We start from the raw sequence: 25,962 nt of genomic DNA, 5'->3' as shown, positions 1-25,962 counted from the left end.
CTGCAATGCAGAAGACCTAAGGGATGTGGGTTCCATCCCTGGGTCGAGAAGATCCCCTGGAGGAGGAAATGGCGACCCACTCCAGTATTCTTACCTGGAGACTCTCACAGACAGAAGAGCCTGGCAGGCTATGGTCCAACGGGTCACAAAGAGTCTGACATGACTGAAGAAACACTTAATTGTATACATGTGGCCACTCTACAGGTCAAATCATGTCCATTTACAGGAAACTATTATCAAAACACAGCACAGGGACTCCCCAGCTGGTTCAGTGGCTAAGACTTCGTACTCCCAATGCAGGAGGCCCACGTCTGATACCTGGTCAGGAAACTAGATCCCCATGCTGCAACTAAGAGTTTGCATGCCACAGCTAAAGTGCAGCATGCTACAACTAAAATCCGAAGCAGCCAAATAAATAAATATTAAAAAAAAGGACACAGCTAGCACAGTTATCTGCTGCTGCTGCTGCTGCTGCTAAGTCACTTCAGTCATGTCCGACTCTGTGCAACCGAATAGACGGCAGCCCACCAGGCTCCCCTGTCCCTGGGATTCTCCAGGCAAAAGTACTGGAGTGGGTTGCCATTGCCCTTCTCCGAGCAGAGTTATCTACCATATGCCTATAATCCTAGCTTGTGACTCTAGCATTAAAAAGGGTTAAATGAGCATATGGAAAATCTCTTGGTTAAAAGGAACCAAAGGGAGTTCCAGTATTCCAGACCCAGAGTGGAGAGTGCAGTCTCAAAGACCCATACCGGCTGAGTGACAGACCTAATGTCGACGGTCAAGTTTAACAGCGTAATCTGATGTTACTCATCACACACACACCTGCCCTCTCCCAAGACAAATAGGACTCTCCCCAGTGACTCACCCAGGTCACCCTGACAGATGTCTGTGCGCGTGGCTCCACCAACGATAAACTGAGGGCTGGGGCACAATTCCTGGAAACAATCGGGGACAAAACACAAGTCACAAAGATGCTCAGTGATGGTGGCACCAAGGGTGAAGGAGCTTGATCGTCACAAAATTCATGGAAGAAACCCAAGGGATCATCTATTGCATGTACCACATTTTATCACTGAGGATTCTGAAGCCCAGAGAAGGCAGGAGAGCTGCCCACAGTCACACAGCCAGGGGTGGCAAAGCAGGAGCTGGAGCCCACAGGTCCCCTCGTGAGCAGGCTTTTTATCACTATACATACAGTGTGGGTGTGGGTGTGTGGGTGTGAAGGCGGGGGAGGCAGGAGAAAGGCAAAGGCTGAGATAATGACAGGATGAAATATGATCTCACCGTTCGGACAACACCCCTACTTTTAGGGACAGGATGAGGCTAATGTTTAGCACTCTAAGAAAATGCTCTGCACCCTGCGGACGCTCATTGACTCAGTGATGAGGACCCTGTGTGCTGATGGAAACACTGGGGCTTCAGGAAGTGTCTGTCCAGAAAAGAGAACTCAACCTCACTCCCACATCTGACCTGCACTCTGCCGCCTCCCTGCTCATCTATCTCGGAGTGGCACTTGTCACAGGCAAGCTCATGGCCCCAGAGCTCTATTAGGGCACAAGAAGGCATCCTGTAGGCCTTCTTTCTTTCTGGTTTACCCAGCAAGGATGTACTCAATGCCTGTTCTATACATGGTACTAGTTGCACCATATCGGGCAGGGGAAAGATGGGAGCATGGTGACACAGAGGGAAAGAACACACATGGTTCTTGGCCTCAGAGTGCTTTCAGCCTATGTGGGAAACCGAGATAGACATCCATGGTAAAAATCAGAGGAAAGGGACTTCCCTGGTGGGCCAGTGGTTAGGACTCTGCTTCCACTGTAGGGGGCTCGGGTTGGATCTCTGGTTGGGGAACTAAGATCCTGCAAGCCATGCAACATGGTCAAAAAATAAAAATAATAAATAAAAATTTTTCTTTAAAAAAATCAGAGGAAAAGCCTAGTGCCTAATACTGCCATGTAGACCACAGAAAACAAAAGGAGAAAAGGGAGAAATGCCCATGAGGGATTATGCCTGAAAGACTTATTAGATGGGAGATGATACATGTGCGTGAGAAAAGCAGAATCTAGGACAAACTAGTGGTACTAGTCCCAGGTGGCGCTAGTGGTAAGAATCTGCCTGCAATGCAGGAGACATAAGAGACAAAGGTTCGATCCCTGGGGTGGAATATCCCCTGGAGGAGGGCATGGCAACCCACTGCAGTATTCTTGCCTGGAGAATCCCATGGACAGAGGAGCCAAGTAGGCTACAGTCCACCCTGTTGCAAAGAGTTGGACATGACTGAAATGACTTAGCAGATGTGAAGACTGGTTCCCAAAGGAGAGGTGGGTCTGCCTCACCACCAGGCGCACTCTTAGGGGGAAAGGGTGGAAGCCCGAGGGACAAAAAGGAAGCCAGCCCGGTTTTGCTGCATCAGGGACTGTCTGACCACAAAGAATGGGAAATATTTCCATCTTACTCCATGACTGACTGTGTGCTGAGTCGCTTCAGTCCTGTCCGACTATTTGTGACCCCACGGACTGTAGCCCGCCAGGCTCCTCTGTCCATGGGATTCTCCAGGCAAGCATACTGGAATGGGTTGCCATGCCCTCCTGCAGGGGATCTTCCAACCCAGGGATTGAACCCGAGTCTCATGTCTCCTGCATTGGCAAGCAGGTTCTTTACCACTAGCGCCACCTGGGAAGCCCATCTTACTCCATAGAGATAAAGAAATGGTGGCTCAAAAAGGAAAGGGGAAGCAAGAGAATGATGGGTTGAAGGCAGATAGAGAGAGTAGGTGTGCAGTGAGCTGGGATTCTGGGGTTCTGGGACCATGAGGGGTGGAGGCTTCTGAGTGGCAGCCCTAACACCCTTGAATAAAGCTCCTGCCTAAATGGGCAGAGATAGAGCCTTTGGCCTGACTTTTTTTTTCCTTCCAAATATTAAAAAAAAAAAAAAATCATTAACTTGTTTTTTATTTATAAAGTGTGTGCCCATGGGTTAAAAAAAAAAAATGTAACAGCAAATAATGCTATAAAAACAAAAAAACTCCTTTCACTTTAGATTCCTTGCTGTTAACATTTCTTGTATACCCTTCCAGAAACTCTTTTGATGTAAAAGCATATTTACATATATATGGCTTCCCTGGTGGCTCAGATGGTAAAGACTCTACCTGCAATGCAGGAGACCCAGATTCAATCCCTGAATTGGGAAGATCCTCTGGAGAAGAGAATGGCTACCCACTCCAGTATTCTTGCCTGGAGAATTCCATGGACAGGGGAGCCTGGTGGGCTACAGTCCACGGCATCACAAAGAGTTGGACACGACTGAGTGACTAACACCTTATACATATACATTTTCTATCTTGTATATCTTTGCTCAGCACATATAGAGCTTTATCATTTCATTATAAGTACCGTGAGTTATTTAGCCAGCCTTCCAAAGATGGAGCGTAGTTCTGCTTGTTTGTTTCAACCTCTAGTGGCAACTTTTTGTTTTTTTTTTAATTTGTCTGCACCAGGTCTTAGTTGCAGCATGTAGGATCTAGTTCCCTGCTGCTGCTAAGTCACTTCAGTCATGTCCGACTCTGTGCGACCCCAGAGATGGCAGCCCACCAGGCTCCCCCGTCCCTGGGATTCTCCAGGCAAGAACACTGGAGTGGGTTGCCATTTCCTTCTCCAGTGCATGAAAGTGAAAAGTGAAAGTCAAGTCATTCAGTCGTGTCCGACTCTTCATAACCCCATGGACTGCAGCCCACCAGGCTCCTCCATCCATGGGATCCTCCAGGCAAGAGCACTGGAGTGGGGTGCCATTGCTAGTTCCCTGACCAGGGGTTAAACCTGGGGCCAGTGCATTGGGAGCACGGAGTCTTAACCACTGGATCACCAACTGTCCCTCTAGCGGCAATTTACAGACAGAAGTGGCATGAGCCAAACGAGGGGTTCTAAAAGTGGGCAGCAGCCAACTCTAATCCAAGTAATCAGGAAGATCCCAGAGTCCACACGTCCTCTCTTTGTGGGCAGAAGGTAGAGAGATTTGAAATTTTAATTAATAAAAATGGAGAGACAAAAATGTTGAATGTAATTTGTTTTTTTTTTTTAAAAAAAAGGGGGGGCGGCTGACAGCACGCTGAACAGAGGTTGGGCAGAATCTCTGCTTAAAAACCTTCTTTAAAGAGTCTCCAGTGCCTCATCTCCCGTCCATCCGTCAGTCTCCTGAAGCCGGGCTCCGGTCTCCCAGGGCTCCATGAAACTCCTCTCACCTGAGTCACCAGCACTGACAGGTTGAGCTTCGCTCTCCTCCATCTCACTGCTCTTTACACTTGATAGTCTTGCCTGTTGCCACCTTCTGAAACCCTCCTCTCTTGGCATCTGTATTCTCACTCGCTCTTGACTTTCTTACCTCTCTACTCCTTGTCAAGTCTCCTTCAAGAGTTCCTCTGCTCTGTTCATTCTCAGGACCAGGGAGCCCCTGAGCTGGGTCCTCAGTCTTGGGCATGACCCCATCTCATAGAGCAATAACATGCCTGAAGCCTTCTCCCTGGATGACGACATCCAGACCTGTAGCTTCAGTTACTAACTATAGAATATGCTGATGCTCCCAAATCACTCCTCCGAGCTGTACATTCAATTACCCATGTCATACTGTCTATATGGTAGAAGCACACTAGACTCATACCTAATATGTCTACCAAGCTCAGCTAAAATGGTGTAAGTTTGGCTTGGAAAACAAAGTGGTCTGCAAAGGCTGGAGACAACAGAAAGTGTTATAACCAGAGTGGTGCTAAGGGGTTCCTGTGTGTGCCCGCTAAGTCACTTTCAGTTCAGTTCAGTCGCTCAGTCGTGTCCAACTCTTTGCGACCCATATCTAACTCTTTGCACCTCTATGGATCATAGCCTGCCAGGTTCCTCTGACCATGGGATTCTCCAGGCAAGAATACTGGAGTGGGTTGCCATGCCCTCCTGCAGGGAATTTTCCCAACCCAGGGATCGAATACACGTTTTCTTATGGTTCCTGCATTGGCAGGTGGGTTCTTTACCACTAGAGCCAGCTGGGAAGCCCAAGAGGGTTCCGAGGTGATGGACTGCTCATTTGATTACATGTTATTCACTAGCATAATTCAAAATATACACCACCACCCCCCAAGAGAAAACTACCAGGAAATTCCCTGACTTATATGTTGTATGAATCTCTCAGGGGCCACAGAATGTCCTCAGCCTTGCAAGATCGCATCTCAGCATTATGCCTGAAGAATATTCCCATTATTCCCCACGTCACATCTCCATTACTAACTTTCTATCAGAACTCAGATCAGATCAGAGATACAAAGTAACTTGGCAGTCAAAGACCTTTAAAAGAGGCTGCTGCTGCTGCTGCTAAGTTGCTTCAGTCGTGTCCGACTCTGTGCGACCCCATAGACAGCAGCCCACCAGGCTCCCCCGTCCCTTGGATTCTCCAGGCAAGAATACTGGAGTGGGTTGCCATTTCCTTCTCCAATACATGAAAGTGAAAAGTGAAAGTGAAGTCGCTCAGTCGTGTCGGACTCTTAGCGACCCCACGGACTGCAGCCCACCAGGCTCCTCCGTCTATGGGATTTTCCAGGCAAGAGTACTGGAGTGGGCAAGCCCCTGCAAAGAGGCAGGCTCCCAACTCCCTACACTTGGGACACTATATTTTCTTCCTTAAGAACAAACATGTCTTTTTAGCAATAATGTTTACAATTTCTTTGATAATCAAAACACACCACAACCTCAATTACTCAAGCATCCGATCAGCCTCTGATGAACAGTCACAAGAGAATCACCGATATTAGTAAGAAATTCAAGGTAGGAAGTGATTTAAATCACACTCTCAGTGACTTGATGACTTGGAAATGCTGCTCCCCAGGATATTAGCCCATGTCTGATAATCTATGTTTGGCAATTCAGGAGCCCTGGCTGTGCACTTCCGGGAAACCCAATGATGCTGTCATATTCAACAGCAGCAGCATTGATTATGCCCATGGGACTCAGCCCAGCACTCCTGTCCCTCTAGGGTCTGGCCCACTTGACGTTTCCAGGCTTGCTCTCTGCTTCCCACGGTGCTCTCTCTCCTCTGACTGCAGGCCACTGCCCTCCTCTGAACGAGCTCTGAATGCACATCCACGGCCCTGTGCCTCTGCCCACACCGTGCCTTCTCAGTCTTGATCATGACCCTCTTCTTTCACCAACATCCCCTCCCACCTTCAGATGTCTGCAGTAATTAACCTGCCCCAATCCCACAGTCACTTTAACTGCTTCTGCCCCTGAACTCCCGTACACTGTGTCCATATTTATATTTCACTCTCTGGACATTTTGTCTTACAATAATAGCTAGGGACAGCTCATAGAATCAAGCATCTATTATATGCCAGGCACTGGGCTAAATTCATCCTCTCATTCAAACTTTGCAATAACCCAATGAGGTAAGTCATATTCTTCTTTTTTTTTTTTTTTTTTTTGGCCAAATTGCATGGCATGTGGAATGTGGAATCTTAGCTCCCTGACTAAGGATTGAACCCACATCCCTCACAGTGGAAGCACAGAGTCTTAACCACTGGACTGCCAGAGAAGTCCCATGTTATTCCTATTTTATAGACAAGGAAACTGAGTCCTGGGGAGGTCAGTAACTTAGCCACACAGCTAATAAATGGCAGAGAGGGAACCAGAATCCTGACCCACCTGTCGCCCAAAACCAAGCTTTTGGCCATTCTGCTGTTGGTCCACTATCTGACTGTCTCCCCGGCTAGCAAAACATCACAAAGGCGCCACGCTAGCATCTGTACATGACCAGCACTCAATAAATCAAGGCTGAGTTGAAAATTCCCAAATTCATTCACCTAAGTGGCAGGCAGAGTGGAAGCCCCACACTGAGGCCTCGCCCCCTCATCCTTATCCGAACCTCCCAAAGGTCAACCCAGCAGGTTTCTCTTAACTGGAGTTGGCTGTTTCATGAGTCCTTACCATGCAGCTGACATTGTCTCACTTCTCTCTCTCTCTGTATTTCTCCTTAGGATCAATAAACTTCTTAATTACAGAAAGGGAAAAAAAAAAGGACAGAGAAGAAAACCATCAATTGGGCCGAACTGGGGCCTGCACACACTGAGCATCCCTCAAACCACAGAGGCCGGGCTGGGCATCAACCCAGGGCCATAGGGAAGCTGAGAGATGAGAAGCCACTTCTAGAATCCCAGGGACGGTGGAGCCTGGTGGGCTGCCATCTATGGGGTCGCACAGAGTCGGACACGACTGACGCGACTTAGCAGCAGCAGCAGCAGCAAGAAAAAGAAAAGAAGGAAGGATGGAAAGATGGAAGAAAGAGGGAGTGGGAAGGGAAAGAAGAGAGGGGAGGGAGGGAAGAAGGCAAATGAACTCATTGATGCACCTCATTTTTGGACACCCCGACCTTCTTGAGGGCCCCTGAGAGACCTCAAGGAAGAAGAAATGAAGCATTTGGGAACAGGCTGATTTTCCCAGATCCTGAGGCACATCTCTAATAACAGAATCAGGGTCATTACCAACTCAGGAGCCTATTCAAAAACCTGTAAGATCGTAGAGGATAAAGCTGGGTCCTATAGCATGCCAAGTGATGTGTGAGCACAACCTAGCCGAAAGCAGCCATGTGAGAATCCTTACTGATGACTGGAAATGGAGAGGGTAAATTTTGACAGGCTTTTATTCACTCATCTGAAAACTCTCAATAATGGAAGTACTTAGGTTTCACATTAATCAGGTTCTACTTACTACCTCATCATCTGGATTTTATAGCATTTTGCTGACAGGCACAAATCAGCACTCCATTCTGAAATTACCAAATTTATGTGGATAGTGAGGCCAGGTGAAGACACAGTCTAGGGCAGAACGTAGTTGAGGAGGTGAGGGCTCTAAGAATTTCAAATGAAGGAGGGACTTCCCTGGTGGTCCAGCGGCCCAGACTCTGTGCTCCCAATGCAGGGGCCCAGGTTCCATCCCTGCTCAGGGAAGTAGATCCCATATGCCACAACTAAGCGTTTACATGCCACAACTAAAGACCCTGCATGCCACAACTAAGTCCTGGCACACACAAATATATATATATATATATATATATATATATTTATATACACACACATATATATATGTATTCACACACACATATATATACACAAATATATATATACACACAAATATATATACACACAAATATATATATACACACAAATATATATATACACACAAATATATATATTGCTAAGTCGCTTCAGTCGTGTCCGACTCTATACGACCCCATAAACAGCAGCCCACCAGGCTCCCCCGTCCCTGGGATTCTCCAGGCAAGAACACTGGAGTGGGTTGCCATTTCCTTCTCCAGTGCATGAAAATGAAATGTCAAAGTGAAGTCACTCAGTCGTGTCCAACTCTTAGCGACCCCATGGACTGCAACCTACCAGGCTCCTCCATCCATGGGATTTTCCAGGCAAGAGTACTGGAGTGGGGTGCCATCGCCTTCTCCAAAATATATATATATATACACACAAATATATATATGTGTGTAAATATATATATACACATAGGCTTCCCTGGTGGCTCAGATGGTAAAGAATCTGCCTGCAGTGCAGGAGACCTGGGTTCAATCCCTGGGTTGGGAAGATCCCCTGGAGGAGAGCATGGCAACCCACTCCAGTAGTCTTGCCTGAAGAATCCCCAGGGACAGAGGAGTTTGGCAGGCTATAGTCCATGGGGTCGCAAAGAGTAGGACACGAATGAGCAACTAAGCACAGTATATATATATATATATATATATATATATATATAATTTCAAACAAAGGAGAAACACTAGGCAAAGGCTAACGATACCTGACTTTGGTCACCAAATGAAGCTTTCTCCCCTTCCACCTTATCCATCTCGCATCCCCCAGGCTCCCTGGGGTCCTTCATTCCACTCAAATGCATCCTCTTCCCTTTCCATCATTCAGTCTTAACACCCCAGAGTCCCGCACCCATGGTTAATGTCTCTGTTATCATTTCCTTCATTCTGCCCGGGGTGTCAGTCCTTTATTCAGTTGTCTGCCTCCCCACAACCTCCATCAGAGCTGAGACCACAGTTGATCCCAGTTTCTCCCCAACCACCTTCCCAAACAGGGCAGAGCCAATGCCTGGCCCAAAACAGGCCTAAAAAAAAGAAAAAAAAAAAAAACCCATCTGTTGAAATGAAACATGGCTGTCAACTCCTGACATTAGACTATAAACCCAACCTGGATTTTGCCAACATCTCAAAGTACCCAGATAGGCTCCAGAGAGGGGTGGGAAATGGCCATGGAAGGGCTGGAGGGAGGCCAGGCCAAGGAGTTATGCTCAGAGGCGGTGCTCAGTCGTGTCCAACTCTTTGCAACCCCATGGACTGTAGCCCGCCAGGCTCCTCTGCCCATGGGATTTTCCAGGCAAGAATACTGGAGTGGGGTGCCACTTCCTTCTCCAGGGGAAGTAACTGTTTTGTAAAACTGATAGGATAAAAACAGAAAGGGAAGAGATAGCTGGAGGTAAGGGATGATTCTGATCCCAGGATTCCACTCTAACTTGTCTGGTTCCAAAACCCAGGCATACTCTTCCCTCTATACTTTATTGTCTCTGAAAAAAAAATTTTAAGCGGGGGTGCGGAGGGGGCGGTTGTCTGAAATATGGGATCCAGGAACACAGGGTCAAGAATCATAATTTCTCCCTCAACTACTGCCCAGAAGCGAGGGACCTCCATCCTGACTCTCAGCAGCAAGCCCACCTCCTTACCGTGGGCCGCTTCCAGACAACGCCTTGAGTTCGAGGGGAGCACGGTCCGAGATCCTTGTAGCCCAAAGCTGACGGGCACGCTGGGAACTCTGGGTCCTTAAATAGGAGCCCCGAGTCCAAGCACTGCCGCCTCAAGGTCTCAAAGTCCTGGCCCAAGTACCTCACTGCCTTCTGGCTGGAGCCAAGGCCTTCGGCGGCTGCGCGCTGCCTGGCTACTCGGGCCGCCACGGCTGCCATGGCTGAGGGCTCGGTGGGGTAGACAGAGGGTGGGGCTGCTCCGTGCTCTCAGAGACCTGCCCCGCTGGGAGGGAAGCTATAAGGCATCTGAAGCAGGGGAGGGGCGGGTGGAGCAGGTAAACATTTCACCCGAGGCCCCGCCCCACTGCCCCCTGCCCCCCAGAGGGCAGTGAGTCAGGGCCAGGAGCAAATATGCACCCAGGGCGCAGGTGAACCTGCCCTGCCCTCCCCTTCTGCCTTTCAGCAGACAGTCTGAAGGCTGGGAACCTTCCAGGGCCCCTCCCACGCCATAAGCCTAAGACATTCTTGAGGATCACAGTCACCCAGCCCCATCTCTTTGCAAGACCTGCTCACCCATCATTGGCATCACCAGCTGAGATGAGAAGGCCTATTGGATAGCTTAAGGCCAGTATTTACCAAAGAATTGGTTCTCAGCAGAAGGCACTGGCACCCCACTCCAGTACTCTTGCCCGAAAATCCCATGGACGGAGGAGCCTGGTAGGCTGCAGTCCATGGGGTCGCTGAGGGTCGGACATGACTGAGCAACTTCACTTTCACTTTTCACTTTCATGCATTGGAGAAGGAAATGGCAACCCACTCCAGTGTTCTTGCCTGGAGAATCCCAGGGACAGGGGAGCATGGTGGGCTGCCGTCTATGGGGTCGCACAGAGTCTGACACAACTGAAGTGACTTAGCAGCAGCAGCAGCAGAAGGGAAAGGGGTTGGAGTGGTCACCCTTCTTTCCAGAAAAGTTTGGCTACATATTTTCTAGAAAGATAGAAATATCAGAGAAGAGTGAGTCATGGAAAGCATCAGTAACCCCAAACAAAGGGGCCCCACCTATGAGTGAAGGGTTTGGCCTTTTCCTGGACATCTATCCCAACTCCACCAGTCATTAGCCCTGTCACCTGGGGCAAGTCATTTAACCTCTCATCCCCTCAATTTTCTCCCCTGTAAAATGGAAGGTAATGGTAGGACCTACCTTATATAGGGTTGTTTGGAAGGGTGATGAGATAGGACATAGAATTTGCTTAGAAGAGTACATAAGAAGCACTTAGTAAATAATCCGTCATCATTATTCCTGGGAACCAGGACCAGAAAGAGAAGGCCTGAGGATCAAGAGCTCTGTGGATAGCCTCTAAAAGCCATCCTTGACGCAAAAAAGCAAGGAGCTGGGTTTCCCATACAGAGCCTTAAGAAAGGTGCAGAGCCTGCTGACACTGCTTTCTGCGCAGTGAAGGCCGTCAGTCTTCTAACCTATGTAACTGTGCTGTACTTAGTTGCTCAGTCGTGTCCGACTCTTGCGACCCCATGGACTGTGGCCTGCCAGGCTCCTCTCCATGGAGTTCTCCAGGCAAGAAAGAATACTAGAGTGGGTTGCCATTTCCTTCCCCAGTGTAACTATAGAAACCAAACTTGTGTTGTTTTAAAGCCACTGAGTTTGTCATAATTGGTTATGGCAGAAATAGAAAATTAATACAGGAAAGAAAATGTAATATGAAGAGTGGTTACATACAGGGGAGGAAGGAAATAGGGAGGGGCGGTCCCGAATAGAAACTAGACTTATTTTATAGGTTTGACTTGGAACGTGTAAATATTTAATCCTAAAAACTGTCGTTAAAAAAATCCATAAAATAAAATGGGATGAACACATTGGTAGCACACCATTCAGAAGTTCAAAGTGGCTAAAAAACACAAGTTATGTGGTTACAACCTTTAATACGACATATCTTGGAAGAAAAACTTCTGAAACCACAAGAAAAAATCTTACACTATTTTCACTAATCATACAGTTAGTAGTAAAATTTACGTCATTGTTTTGAAGTTATTGTGTGCATATTATGGGAGAAAGCAAATGAGAAGTATTTGATATTCTAACTATAATTTGGTGCCGTTAGAACGCAAATTCTGGGCATGGGGTAAGGGAGATTCATCAGTTCAGTGCAGTTCAGTTCAGTTGCTCAGTCGTGTCCGACTCTTTGCAACCCCATGAATCGCAGCACACCAGGCCTCCCTATCCATCACCAACTCCCAGAGTTCACTCAAACTCATGTCCATCGAGTCAGTGATGCCATCCAGCCATCTCATCCTCTGTCGTCCCCTTTTCCTCCTGCCCCCAATCCCTCCCAGCATCAGATTCATACTTAAGATCAAAAAGATTAAATAAAAATTCTGCCAGTCCTCAATTTGGATTGGAAGTATCATCTTTAAAAAAAAGCATTGTGGGTTCTAATCTCACTAGAGAAATAGGCTCTGGGACCTTGCATTGATCGTTTTTCTCAGGGGTCCAATTTTCTAGGCCTCGTCTACCCTAAGATGGGAACATCAGTGATTTTTGAAATTTGGGGGTGGGGGAAGCTGAAAAATGGTCTCCCAAAGACATCTAGTCCTAATCTCTGGAACCTGTGAATAGTATATACCTTACGTGGAAAAGGGATTTTCGCAGACGTGATTAAGTTAAGGATTTTAAAATGAGGAGACTATCATAGCCTGAAGTGTAATTACACGTATCCTCATGAGACAGAGGTCGAGGCAGATTTAACAACAGACAGAACAGGAGAAGGTACCCACAGAGGCAGAGAGACTGGGCTGATGCTGTCCCAGGCCAAAGAATGCCAGCAGCCACCAGAAGCGGACAGAGGCCATAAATGAATCCTCTCCGAGAGTCTCTGGAAGTGGTGTGGCCTTGCCACCATCTTGGTTTCAGCCCCATGGAACTGATTTTAGACTTCTGGCCTCCTAAACTGAGAGAGAACATATTCCTGCTGTTTTAAGCCACAGAGTTTGTTAACTGGTTACAGCAGCCCCAGGAAACAAATCCAGGGTGTGCAAGACTCCTGTGAAACACTTGCTTAAAATGCTGATTCCTGGGACTTCCCTGGCAGTCCAGGAGTTAAAAATCTACTGCAGGGGGTGTAAGTTTGATTCCTGGTCAGGGAACTAAGTTCCTACCCGATGGCCCAACCTAATAGATACAATTTTTTTTAAGTTTTTTAAAAAATAAAATGCTGACTCCTGACTTTGCTCCCCACTCCCTCCAAAGTTCTAATTCAGTGGGTGTGGGGTAGGACCCAGGAGTCTATAATTTTTATACTGTTATCACAGTTCAGTTCAGTTCAGTCACTCAGTCGTGTCCGACTCTTTGTTACACCATGAATCGCAGCACACCAGGCCTCCCTGTCCATCACCAACTCCCGGAGTTTACCCAAATTCATGTCCATCGAGTCCGTGATGCCATCCAGCCATCTCATCCTCTGGCATCCCCTTCTCCTCCTGCCCCCAATCCCTCCCAGCATCAGAGTCTTTCCCAATGAGTCAAATCTTCGCATGAGGTGGCCAAAGTATTGGAGTTTCAGCTTTATCATCATTCCTTCCGAAGAACACCCAGGGCTGATCTCCTTTAGAATGGACTGGTTGGATCTCCTTGCAGTCCAAAGGACTCTTAAGAGTCTTCTCCAACACCACAGTTCAAAAGCATCAATTCTTCGACACTCAGCTTTCTTCACAGTCCAACTCTCACATGCATACATGACCACTGGAAAAACCATAGACTTGACTAGATGGACCTTTGTTGGCAAAGTAATGTCTTTGTTTTTCAATATGCTATCTAGGTTGGTCATAACTTTCCTTCCAAGGAGTAAGCGTCTTTTAATTTCATGGCTGCAATCACCATCTGCAGTTATTTTGGAGCCCCAAAAAATAAAGTCTGACACTGTTTCCACTGTTTCCCCATCTATTTCCCATGAAGTGATGGGAACAGATGCCATGAGCTTAGTTTTCTGAATGTTGAGCTTTAAGCCAACTTTTTCACTCTCTTTTTTTCACTTTCATCAAGAGGCTTTTTAGTTCCTCTTCACTTTCTGCCATAATGGTGGTGTCATCTGCGTATCTGAGGTTATTGATATTTCTCCCGGCAATCTTGATTCCAGCTTGTGCTTCTTCCAGCCCAGCGTTTCTCATGATGTACTCTGCATATAAGTTAAATAAGCAGGGTGACAATATACAGCCTTGACGCACTCCTTTTCCTATTTGGAACCGGTCTGTTGTTCCATGTCCAGTTCTAACTGTTGCTTCCACCTGCATACAGATTTCTCAAGAGGCAGGTCAGGTGGTCTGGTATTCCCATCTCTTTCAGAATTTTCCACAGTTTATTGTGATCCACACAGTCAAAGGCTTTGGCATAGTCAATAAAGCAGAAATAGATGTTTTTCTGGAACTCTCTTCCTTTTTCCATGATCCATCAGATGTTGGCAATTTGATCTCTGGTTCCTCTGCCTTTTCTAAAACCAGCTTGAACATCTGGAAGTTCACAGTTCACGTATTGCTGAAGCCTGGCTTGGAGAATTTTGAGCATTACTTTACTAACGTGTGAGATGAGTGCAATTGTGCAGTAGTTTGAGCATTCTTTGGCATTGCCTTTCTTTGGGATTAGAGATGATGCCAAATGCAGGGGTCCACAGTCCACACTCTGAGAAGCTCTGAATCAGCTGAACTCTGAGTCCCCCGGGTTCCCACCTTCTAAGCCAGCCACTGTGTATAGAGCAGTTCACCAGGGTCTGGGCAAAGAGAAAGAAGTGTCTGCTCCCCAGGCATCCAGCATAAGACATGGTTTCAGGTTTCATCAGAAATTTAAGGCCAAAAAATGACCCTCAGAGGCTCAAGCTAGCATCACAGTCTTGGCTAGGCCCTCATCTCTCTGGGGGTCCCACCTGCATTTCCTCAACAGCACCTTGATTCACCATCTGCCCCAATAGTAAGCTCATCTGAATTTCAAGATTAGCTTTTCCCTTGTGGCTCAGCTGGTAAAGAATCTGCCTGCAATGCAGTAGACCTGCGTTGGGAAGATCCCCTGGAGAAGGGAAAAGCTACCCACTCCAGTATCCTGGCCTGGAGAATTCCATGGACTGTATAGCCTCTAGGGTCGCAAAGAATCGGACTCGACTGAGCGACTTTCACTTCACTAACGTTGCTCCTGGTCTCACTTGGGTGGCCCCATCCTCCTTTAAAACCAGAACCATAATTCCTCCACTCAGTCAACACAGAATCCTCTCAAGCACATGGGATTCCAGGGGCAATCTAGCAACTCTGTGCAAAAGGCAAGGAAATACTTATTTTTACTTTTGAATCTGAAAGTGAAAGTGGAAGTCGCTCAGTCATGTCCGACTCTTCACGATCCCATGGGCTACACAGTCCATGGAATTCTCCAGGCCAGAATACTGGAGTGGGTAGCCTACTGGAGTGGGTAACCTTCTCCAGGGGATCTTTCTGACCCAGGAATCAAACCAGGGTCTCCTGCATTGCAGCCAGATTCTTTACTAACTGATCTATCAGGGAAGCCCCATTTTTTAATTTACTGCCTAATTATCTGAAGCTTGTGACTGACGTCCATGGCCAATCTTACTCTACTCAGAGCAGTCATTTCAAATACAAATCCAACCATGTCTCTTCCAAACCTAAAGCCCCCTCAACAGCTGCCCATCATTCAGGAGAACAAGTCTGCCCACCACTCAGCAGACTGGCCCCTTGCTCCCTCTCTGCCCCCTGTCCCAAACCCCCCTCCCTCTCTGCTTTCTACTTCCTAACCTCTTTCTGGTCCTGGAATGCCATGCTCTGTCCCACTGAAGGCTTTGCACCTGCTATGCCCTCCCCTGGAAATACCCTCTCCTCACCCCCACCCCTACTCAGCCTTCAGATGCCCAGTGCCCCAGGGAAGTCTTTCTGGACCCCCTACACAGAGACATCCACCTTCTGTAGGCTCTCGCAGCAGCCGGCGGTACCCTGTCTGGCAACCAGGCAGGGTGTATTTGATGAATGCCTCTCCACCCCAGCAGACTCTGATCTCCACAAGGACAACTGTCTGTTTGCTTTGCTCATCACTGTGTCACTGGATCCTGGAAAGCTCCTGGAGCGTAGGAGGGACTGAATAAATATTTGCTGAATGAATAAACACCCACGGCTATAAGATACCCAGTGGTTGGAGAGATGCACACCAGGTATAGTGGATCCAGTACCTTCAGGCAGAGAGCTGGTGGGATCATTTTCCCTGCCTCTGTTTCTCTCCAAGCCTCCCTGAAACACTCCCTCCCCCCCCCCCCCCCCCCCCCCCCCCCCGCCCATCTAATGGCAGAGTGAGTGCAGCTGGTAACTTCTTTTATCCATAAGTGGCTCCTTTGGGGTTAGCAATCTCCTTCCCACCCCACCTGCCTAAATCACCTCCAGATGCTGCACGAACAAACCCATCTTCATTTTAGGCAGACAGGTCTGCACCGCTGTGAACAGAGCCCTCATTTCCCAAGTCAGGCGGCGTCTCTGCTCACCAGCCCTACCTGAGCTGACAGCCAGCGTTTCCCTGTTACCCAGCCAGGCACCCGCTGGCCCTGTCAACCTGGACAGACATCTCCCCCAGCATCACACCCCAGCAAGAGCTGCTGCCAGTTCCACCCAGGAAGCCCAAGTTCCATGACAGAGGGTGACGAGGGCCTGCAGAAACACACCAGGCGGCACCGACTAGTAAGAACCCTTCTTGGCACACGGCACTGGTGAATGCGGTTCAGACAGAGCACTGTTTTACCCGTGGCTCCTCTCGGCCAGAAGGACAGGCTGCCTTGTACCCTCAGCAAGGAAGACAAATCACCCCAAAGCCCAAGTGTGCTTTTCAGACGAAGTTTGCAAGCTTGTTGTCATGCAGAACCCGATCTTCCGTCTCTCTCCTGGGACTTCCCATTTCAGATTTCTAAGGCAAGCAGGGGGTGAATCGAACGTCAAGAGGATTACAGCGTTCCCATACGCTGCTGGTGGGAATGGAAAATGTACAGGCACTTTGGAAACCAGTCTGGCAGTTCCTCAAAATGCTAAACACAGAGTGACAGGGTAATTCCTGGGAACATTCCACTCCAGGGAATTGAAAGAGAATTGAAAATTCAAGTCCACAGGAAAACGTGTACTCGGATGCTCAGAACACGTTATTCGCAATAGCCAAAAAGTGGAAACAGTCCAGTGTCTATCGACGGATGAATAGACAAAATGTAGTATCGCCGTGCAGCTGAATATCATTCAGCCATAAAAAGGAACGAAAAAACGGACACACACTACAACGTGGCTGAGCCTTGAAAATACTATGCTAAGTGAAAGAAGGGGCGGACCGGCAAGCCGAGCTGGGAAACCAGTGGAGACTGCCCCCCAGCGGCCAACCGAGATCCCGCAGACCCAGTGTGACTGCAGCCGTCGCAAAAGAACTATGGTTCTAGCTATATGCAATAACCAGACTAGCCAAGTCCACAGAAACAGAGTAGATTATTGGTTCCCAGGAACTGAGCAGAGGGGGAAACTGGGACTGACTGCAAACAGGTATGCGGCTTCTTTTTAGGGTGATGGAAATTTTCTGGAATTAGGGAGCCGTGATGATTACACAGCATAGTGACTGTAACGGAAGCCACAGAATTGTATACTTTAAAATAACGAGTTGTCTAATACGTGAATTATTTCACAATTAAGTTTTTAAAATAGAAGAAAATAATATTACAAAGAAGATGGTTTGATGTGATCTATGCATTCATTTGTGGTCTCTAAGGAAAAAGATGGGTTTCTGGTCTGCCCCAGGACAGCAAGAATCCCATCATACCAAAGAGTGCCAGAGCTGAAAGACTGAACCCTAAAACAGCCCCGAGAATACAGAAGTCTGGGCAGGCCAGGTAAGTGGGTTCACATTACCATCCCAGGCCCTCATCGCTGGCAGGAGGGGGTGGACCCAGTCAAGCCAAGCTGAGAGACCAGCTGAGACTGCCCCCCAGTGGCCAACCTATATCCTGCAGACCCAGTATGACTAATGCTCTAAAAACTTACATCTGAATAGAGGTAGCACTTTCAAGCCCATAACCAATTTGAGGCTCATAGCAAGTCTATGGGGAGAAGGAAATGGCACCCCACTCCAGTACTCTTGCCTGGAAAATCCCATGGGCAGAGGAGCCTGGTAGGCTGCAGTCCATGGGGTCGCTAAGAGTTGGACACGACTGAGCGACTTCACTTTCACTTTTCATTTTCATGCATTGGAGAAGGAAATGGCAACCCACTCCAGTATTCTTGCCTGGAGAATCCCAGTGACGGGGGAGCCTGGTGGGCTGCCATCTATGGGGTCGCACAGAGTCGGACACGACTGAAGCGACGTAGCAGCAGCAGCAGCAGCAAGTCTATGGGTAGATTGTATTGTCAGGTTAACCCAAAGTCATTCAAGTGATAAACATGACCCGAAGCCTTCTGATTTTAAATTCCACGCTCTCTCCACAGCACAGGACCTACCCTGCCTACCAGTAGGAAGCCCTGGTCTGGGCAATAGGCCACAAGGCAGGAAACCTGAGACAAAAACGGCTATTGACCGTTCAGTCCTTCCACCCACAAGCCTTCTCCACACCAACACTTTGCTGTGTGTGAGCAGACACCAAGTAGCAGGATCAAAGGACAAGCAAACAGCACCCCTGCCCACGAAGAACTTGGATGCTACAGGAGAGACAGGGCAGGCCGCTCAAAGGAAGGAGTGGCCGATTCCAAGGGGACAGATGATAAGGAAGGCTTCATGGAGAAGATGGCATTCCAGCTGGATCCTGAAGAGTTAAGGGACTTAAAGGATAATTAGGATTTGAAAAAGGGAAACAAGAAAACTGCATTTGAGCCCAGAGGAGCATTGAGAATAAAGGCAAGGCCTATTAATGCTCCCATGTGGGACTAGTGGTAAAGAACCCACCTGCCAATGCAGGAGATGTAAGAGATGTGGGTTCGATCCCTGGGTCGGGAAGATCCCCTGCAGGAGGAAATGGCAACCCACTCCAGTCTTCTTGCCTGGAGAATCCCATGGACAGAGAAACCTGATGGGCTACAGTCCATGGGGTCGCAAAGAGTCAGACACAACTGAAGCGACTTAGCATGCACGATTAATGCTCCAGAGCGGCTGGAGTGAGGGATGAGGTGATGGACAAGATGACAGGGCATTTAGGTACTTCAGACGTGGAATTTTTCTCTAGTTAAAAGCAATTAGCAACTTCTCTGGTAGTACAGAGGTTAAGAACTTTCCTGCTGATACAGGTGACACTGGTTTGATCCCTGATCTGGGAAGATTCCACATGCCACAGAGCAACTAAGCCGGTGAGCCACAACTACCAAAGCCCAAGCACCTAGAGCCCACGCTCCGCAACAAGAGAATCCACCACAATGAGAAGCCCGCACACACAAGGAAGGGTAGCCCCCACTGGTCACAACTAGAGAAAGTCCACACACAGCAACAGAGACCCAGTGCAGCCAAAAATAAATAAATATTAATAAATAAAATTATTTTTTTTAAAGATGCTGTTGCTCTAAACCAGGCAAGAGTGGATGACAGTCTAAGCCAGGTAGTGCCTGTGGGGTGGGGCAGCTGGAGAGATGAATTGCCAAGGTTCCCCCCTCTGCGTGTCCTGGAGTGGCTGGGGGGAAACTGCCAGGATACCGCTGAACAGTGGCCTTGTGGAGACCCTCTCCCACCCCCGCCCTAGAGCTCTGACAGTTCAGGATTCACGTTTTGAGTAACAGGGGCAATGTGATTTCCTCCAAAAGGAAACTACTTCCTAGAAAAGAAAAGGCTGGGGGAAAAGGTGAGAACTGTCCTGGCCCAGTCTATCGCAGAAAACAAGGCCATGGAAGGCTGGAACTGTGCGTGCATTATCTAGTTTATCATGGAAGCTGCCACAGAGTGCCGCGGGAAATTGCCAGAGCTTAGTGTTTTTGAGGTTGTTCTTTCAGAGTATCACTAGGCCACGCACTCCCTTGCCCTCCATCCCCGCTGCCAGGTAACCACGGATGTAGCATCATCAGTGTTCTCTTTCCTTACGAGGTCATTTACTTCAGCATACAGCCTTCCTTTAATTTCTCTTGTTTCTAACTTTTCTTGAATCCATATTTCTGATTCATTTTCCCCTTTCTTTTTACAACAAAATATCATCAAAGAGGTGTATACACTAAGTCCAATGCTCACCTCCAGTCTCTCTTCTAGTCAGATTTTCAGGATAAACCACTGGGTGAAGAACCTCATGACCATGATGTTGCTAAAACCAATGCTTACTTCTCAGTTCTCATTTTACTTGAACTATAAGTAGCAATTAGACACAGATCAATGCTCAGTTCCTTCCAGAAATGGATGGTGGTGGGGAGAATTTCACGAGGGATGTCTTTGAGTGGGCAAGAAAGGATCCGATCTAAAACCCAAAGGGAAAGGTTGGGCACAGCTAGGAGCATAGACAGCCCATCCTTAGTCACAGGAGAGAAGGCAGAACAGGTATGAGCGCAGGTATGACCGTGGGACCCAGAAAGTTCTCTTCTGATTGCTTTAATTTTTACTCATGGAAGTAGGAATTAGGACATTTAGGTGAAACTGAGAATGAGGTGGAGGTGTTGGAGATCCGAAAGAGAGCAGTTATGAAGGAGAATGGGAGGAGGGAAGGATGGAAACATAATAGTATGGTTGCCAGGCAGTATTAAGAACCCAGTGGAGTCAGTGATTATCAATAGCTGCTGCTGCTGCTAAGTCGCTTCAGTCGTGTCTGACTCTGTGCAAGCCCATAGACGGCAGCCCACCAGGCTCCCCCGTCCCTGGGATTCTCCAGGCAAGAACACTGGAGTGGGTTGCCGTTTCCTTCTCCAATGCATAAAAGTGAAAAGTGAAAGTGAAGTCGCTCAGTCGTGTCCAACCCTCAGCGACCCATGGACTGCAGCCCACCAGGCTCCTCTGTCCATGGGATTTTCCAGGCAAGAGTACTGGAGTGGGGTGCCATCGCCTTTTCTGGATTATCAATAGAGTGTGAGACAAATCAGCCTGTGTATTAGTTATCTATTGCTGCTAGCAATTTACCCCAGTTGTTGGCCTAGAACAACTACTTATTACCTTACCATTTCTGTGAGTAAGGAAGTTGGGCATAACTTAGCTGGGTGGTTCTGTTCTGAGTCTTTTTTGAGGCTGCAGGTAAGATGTTGATGGAAAGCTACAATCAGCTGAGGCTTGATTGGGGTGGGATGTTATTCTCAGATCAGCTGAGATGATAGCTAGCAGAAATTAGAGCTGCAAGCAACAACCGTCAGTGGCAAGGAATTTTTAAAGGTGTCAGAGCCAAGGTGTTGTGACTCCAGAGGCTGGTGGTCTTTGCTGCCCCCTAGATCCCTGTTTCATTTCAACCTGCCTTGTTGATTCATTTGAAACCAAGTGCTTGGTGTAACAGAGAGTGTGTAGTACCACTCTTCCTGTTTCACCCCTCAAGACAGTGGTAGCTAGCTGTCATTCTTTTAAAGGTTGTGCCTGCCCCCTTCCCTACTCTTTCATTTTTATTAAACATCTAAAAATGTGTAAGAAGAGAGCTTAGGGGCACTATGTACCTGGAAAATGGAATATCATTAAAGTGAGAAAGGGAGAAGGAAATGGCAACCCACTCCAGCATTCTTGCCTGGAGAATCCCATGGACAGACGATCCTGGCAGCCACAGTCCATGGGGTCTCAAGAGTCGGGCACGACTTAGCGACTAAACCACTACCACCACCAAAGTGAGAAAGGGTGATGAAATGGGTCAGGTCAGGGTTAACAATAAACTCCAAATTTTGTAGCCGGTTAGACTGAAGCGACTTAGCAGCAGCAGCAGCAGGCTTTGTTAGACTGTTGTTCCCAACACTAATGTGAACAAAACATACAGCCCAGCTTTTAAAAACTAAAAATTAAGATATTATTTATATGAGTCATAAAAAAATCCCCTCACCACCAGACGTAAGCTAATACCACATATAAGAGTGAACCGTCAGGAACATCATTCAACCTCTTGTTTAAAACTGGCTTTGGATTGCCGAACTCTGGAGAATTGGAGCTGCTCTTTATTGTCTGGGATTCTCTGGAGGGATATCAACTCTGATCAGAGTTTTAAATAGAGAAAAATATCGAGAGTTAATTAAAACGTGTCAATGCTCTCATTTTCCATGGGGCACAAAGAACTAATGTGTAGTTAGGGTATCAGCAAAAGGCTAGTAAACATGTTATTCACGGGTAAATTAAGTGCACAACTCCGAGGATATGATCACAACACAACTTTTTTTTTTTTTTACATCCTGTTCAGTGTGCATTTGATATTTCTATTTACATGCCTGCTTTGTGCTAAAAGTGAGGATCCTTTTTCATATGAAAGGAACTTCCACAGTTAACAACACTCTTAGCTATGGGTGCTGTTCCAGGCCTTTTATAAACAGATTTCAGACTCAGAAAGAATCTGTCAGACAGAAGGAAAACTAATCCAACAGATTTATCTACAGCATTTTGACCATATATCCTCAGTAAAGATAAAAAGAATTGTAAACAAATATTGAATACTGATTGGTAGTTTTGATTTTTTTCACAGTAGAATGAGTTAGCAATTTAAAACTACTTTCAGAATATTCTTGGATTAAGTAAATGAAGAAATATATTAAGAATGATGTTCTCATTGCTGGCGTTCTTCACTGTTGGTGAAGGGAATTACAAATAAGGAGAGAGGGAACTTTAAAACAAACCACGTGGTATTTGTTTGGAAATTGAAGGTCAGTATGAACTCATGAGGCAAAGTATAATTTTTATAAGTTAAAATGTTATTTCATTTATTCACTTTCATAAACATAAAAGTGAAGATGCATTTATTTACCCAATTTTTAAACTAATTTATTATCCTGTTGAAAAGGAAACCAGCAAGGTGGTAAAAGGTAGTTCAAAGAGAATTTGAGAGAGTAAATATTGCAGATACTGAATAAAGAATGACAAAATAGGATATGTGGGTTAGATACAAAGCTGGTTAATGTCATACAGGGCAAGGAAACTGTAACCTTAGGGATTTGAGGATTTAGTTTCTGATTTGTTTGGTTTTTGTTGTTTTGTTTTTTACCTGAAAGAAATAATTTGCCTCAGTACCAGACAAAAATCTATGTATTAGCATGTAAACTTATAGAGTCTGGGCTCTATTCAGTGGTGAATAACGACTCAAACAAAAGTTCATTTCCCTAAAGAATTTTTTAAAAAATCCTTGAGTGGACCTGTTAGCTGGCAACAGGACAGTGTCCTCTATAGAGAGGACAAGATATGTCTGCCATGAGGGTCAGGGAGCATCACTGCTTCAATAGCAATAAGCACCTAGATCTTTCCAAACACCATTCTCCACTAAAAGGTACAAAGACTCCTTGAAGTAATGGAGCTAGGGCAGAAAACATTTAAGAGGAATCTGGACTCTAGTTATGTGCCAAAAAGTAAGAAAGTGCTCAAAGAATGGTTCAATTCAGCTCAGTTCAGCCGCTCAGTCATGTCCGACTCTTTGTGACCCCCATGAACAGCAGCACACCAGGCCTCCCTGTCCATCACCAACTCCTGGAGTTCACTCAAATTCACGTCCATCGAGTCAGTGATGCCATCCAGCCATCTCATCCTCTGTCATCCCCTTCTCCTCCTGCCCTCAACCTTTCCCAGGATCAGGGTCTTTTCAAATGAATCAGCTCTCCGCATCAGATGGCCAAAGTATTGGAGTTTGGGCTTCAACATCAGTCCTTCCAAGGAACACCCAGGACTAATCTCCTTTAGGATGGACTGGTTGGATCTCCTTGCAGTCCAAGGGACTCTCAAGAGTCTTCTCCAACACCACAGTTCAAAAGCATCAATTCTTCGGCGCTCAGCTTTCTTTATAGTCCAACTCTCACATCCATACATGACTACTGGAAAAACCATAGCCTTGATTAGACAGACTTTTGTTGGCAAAGTAATGTCTCTGCTTTTTAATATGCTGTCTAGGTTGGTCACAACTTTCCTTCAAAGGAGCAAAGCATCTTTTAATTTCATGGCTGCAATCACCATCTGCACTGATTTTAGAGCCCAGAAAAATAAAGTCTGACACTGTTTCCACTGTTTCCCCATCTATTTCCCATGAAGTGATGGGACCAGATGCCATGATCTTAGTTTTCTGAATGTTGAGCTTTAAGCCAACTTTTTCACTCCCCACTTTCACTTTCATCAAGAGGCTCTTTAGTTTTTCTTCATTTTCTGCCATAAGGGTGGTATCATCTGCATATCTGAGGTTATTGATATTTCTCCCAGCAATCTTGATTCCCGCTTGTGCTTCCTCCAGCCCAGTGTTTCTCATGATGTACTCTGCATATGTTAAATAAGCAGGGTGACAATATACAGCCTTGACATACTCCTTTTCCTATTTGGAACCGGTCTGTTGTTCTATGTCCAGTTCTAACTGTTGCTTCCTGACCGGTATACAGGTTTCTCAAGAGGCAGGTCAGGTGGTCTGGTATTCCCATCTCTTTCAGAATTTTCCACAGTTTATTGTGATCCACACAGTCAAAGGCTTTGGCATAATCAATAAAGCATGGTGGGGATATGTTAAAAGGACATAGCAACCAACTTGAACTCCAACTGGATGACTTGAGGATAGAAATAAATAATGATAGTAATGGATTAGAATCCACTGAGTAAAATAAGAATTGGTGTGTCTTTATTGGAGGAGAAGGGAAAGTTCTTCCTAACAGAAGAATGCCAGCCAAGGAAAACAGAAGAAATAATAAGACAAGAAACCACTGTTTTGTAATACTCATAGTAATGGTTGTTTCAGGCAAGACATATCAATGAATGCTATAGCTAGTGGACAAAAGTTTGATTAGGCACAGGACATTAATACAGTTTCAAAATATTTCCTATCAAATGATTGATTGATTACAGAGGACAAACTAACTTTACAATGGAGAAGCTGGCAGACACCACCTTCCCTCAGTAATCAAAATCAACATCTCCAGTAATGGGACAAATCAGTATCATATGCCTCCTGGATGTAAAGTCCTAAAATGGATACAGCATCATTTCTGTGATATTATTGCCAAAAGGCACAGCTCAGATCATGAAGAAACATCAGACAAACCCAAACTCAAGGACATTGAAACTAGCCTGTATTCCTCAAAAATGTTGAAGTCATGAAAGACAAAAAAGACTGAAGAACTGTTATAGTTTAAAGAACTCTAAAAGGGTATAACGACTAAAAGCGCTTCATGGTCCTGGATGGGGTAATTTGTGGTGGTGAACTGTAATTTCCTAGTTACTTGTCTACATCCTCTGTGTCTTGTTCATGGTTGAGGCCTCAGTGCTCATTGTTATACCTGGCACATTACACCTTGACAGAATAGTGATACATATATGGATGGATAGATGGATGGATCAATAGATGCTTGGTTGATTGATGATAGTAGGTGGTAGATGACCAATTAGATGGAGATGGATGGATAGATAAATGAACAAAATAACTCAGTATCAAACTCCAGAGTGTTTTGGACTCTGGAATTAAATTCCTGAGATCCATGGCAAAACGCTTTACCAGTTTTACTCATTGATACCGAAAAGTATCAAAGGACTTTGAGGTAGAGATTTCCTTTTCCGCAGCTATATTGGGGGTTTTATGGCTTTGAAATGACAATACTGCGTCCTGCCACGTGGTGGCGCTAGCACAACACCAAAGAGGCCTTCAGCGGCGCCGTTTCGCCTCGTCTTCTGGCTGGGTGTGAAGTCACCCACCCCGGTGGATGGTGGACAGGGTTATTACGGTAAAGACTTTACTGCTGCTGCTGCTGCTGCTAAGTCGCTTCAGTCGTGTCCGACTCTGTGCGACCCCAGAGACGGCAGCCCACCAGGCTCCCCCGTCCCTGGGATTCTCCAGGCAAGAACACTGGAGTGGGTTGCCATTTCCTTCTCCAATGCATGAAAGTAAAAAGTGAAAGTGAAGCGATCGGTCGTGTCCGACTCTTAGTGACCTCATGGACTGCAGCCTACCAGGCTTCTCCGTCCATGGGATTTTCCAGGCAAGAGTACTGGAGGGGCTTGTATTTTGTTATTCGGGTCATCACGGCAATAGTTAAAATTCTCAGACTCAAAGAAATCATCCCAGCTTCACAAAAGGGTGGA

At 46.6% G+C, this 25,962-nt stretch overlaps 1 protein-coding gene across 8 annotated transcripts in view; it reads right to left on the bottom strand.

Annotated features, from left to right (window-relative positions):
* The window catches only part of CAPN8 (calpain 8), a 67,893-nt gene extending 57,831 nt beyond the window's left edge, over nucleotides 1–10,062 (bottom strand). For 7 of the 8 annotated variants that reach the window (XM_006057242.4, XM_044943148.2, XM_045165751.1 and 4 more), the window contains exons 1-2: nucleotides 9,759–10,062; nucleotides 869–938 (exon numbers count right to left, since the gene is read on the bottom strand). In XM_006057242.4, the coding sequence (XP_006057304.4) occupies nucleotides 869–938; nucleotides 9,759–9,995 (307 nt within the window). In that variant the 5' untranslated portion in view covers nucleotides 9,996–10,062. Of the gene's footprint in view, nucleotides 1–868; nucleotides 939–9,758 lie in introns of those variants that run through there. The other variant, XM_044943149.2, reaches the window with a different exon arrangement.
* Nucleotides 10,063–25,962: the final 15,900 nt, after the last annotated feature.

This window comes from Bubalus bubalis, chromosome 5, assembly GCF_019923935.1.
Source record: "Bubalus bubalis isolate 160015118507 breed Murrah chromosome 5, NDDB_SH_1, whole genome shotgun sequence".
Taxonomy (NCBI): domain Eukaryota; kingdom Metazoa; phylum Chordata; class Mammalia; order Artiodactyla; family Bovidae; genus Bubalus; species Bubalus bubalis.
Note: the sequence above shows the minus strand (reverse complement) of the source record. Positions and strands in the feature narration are given on the sequence as shown.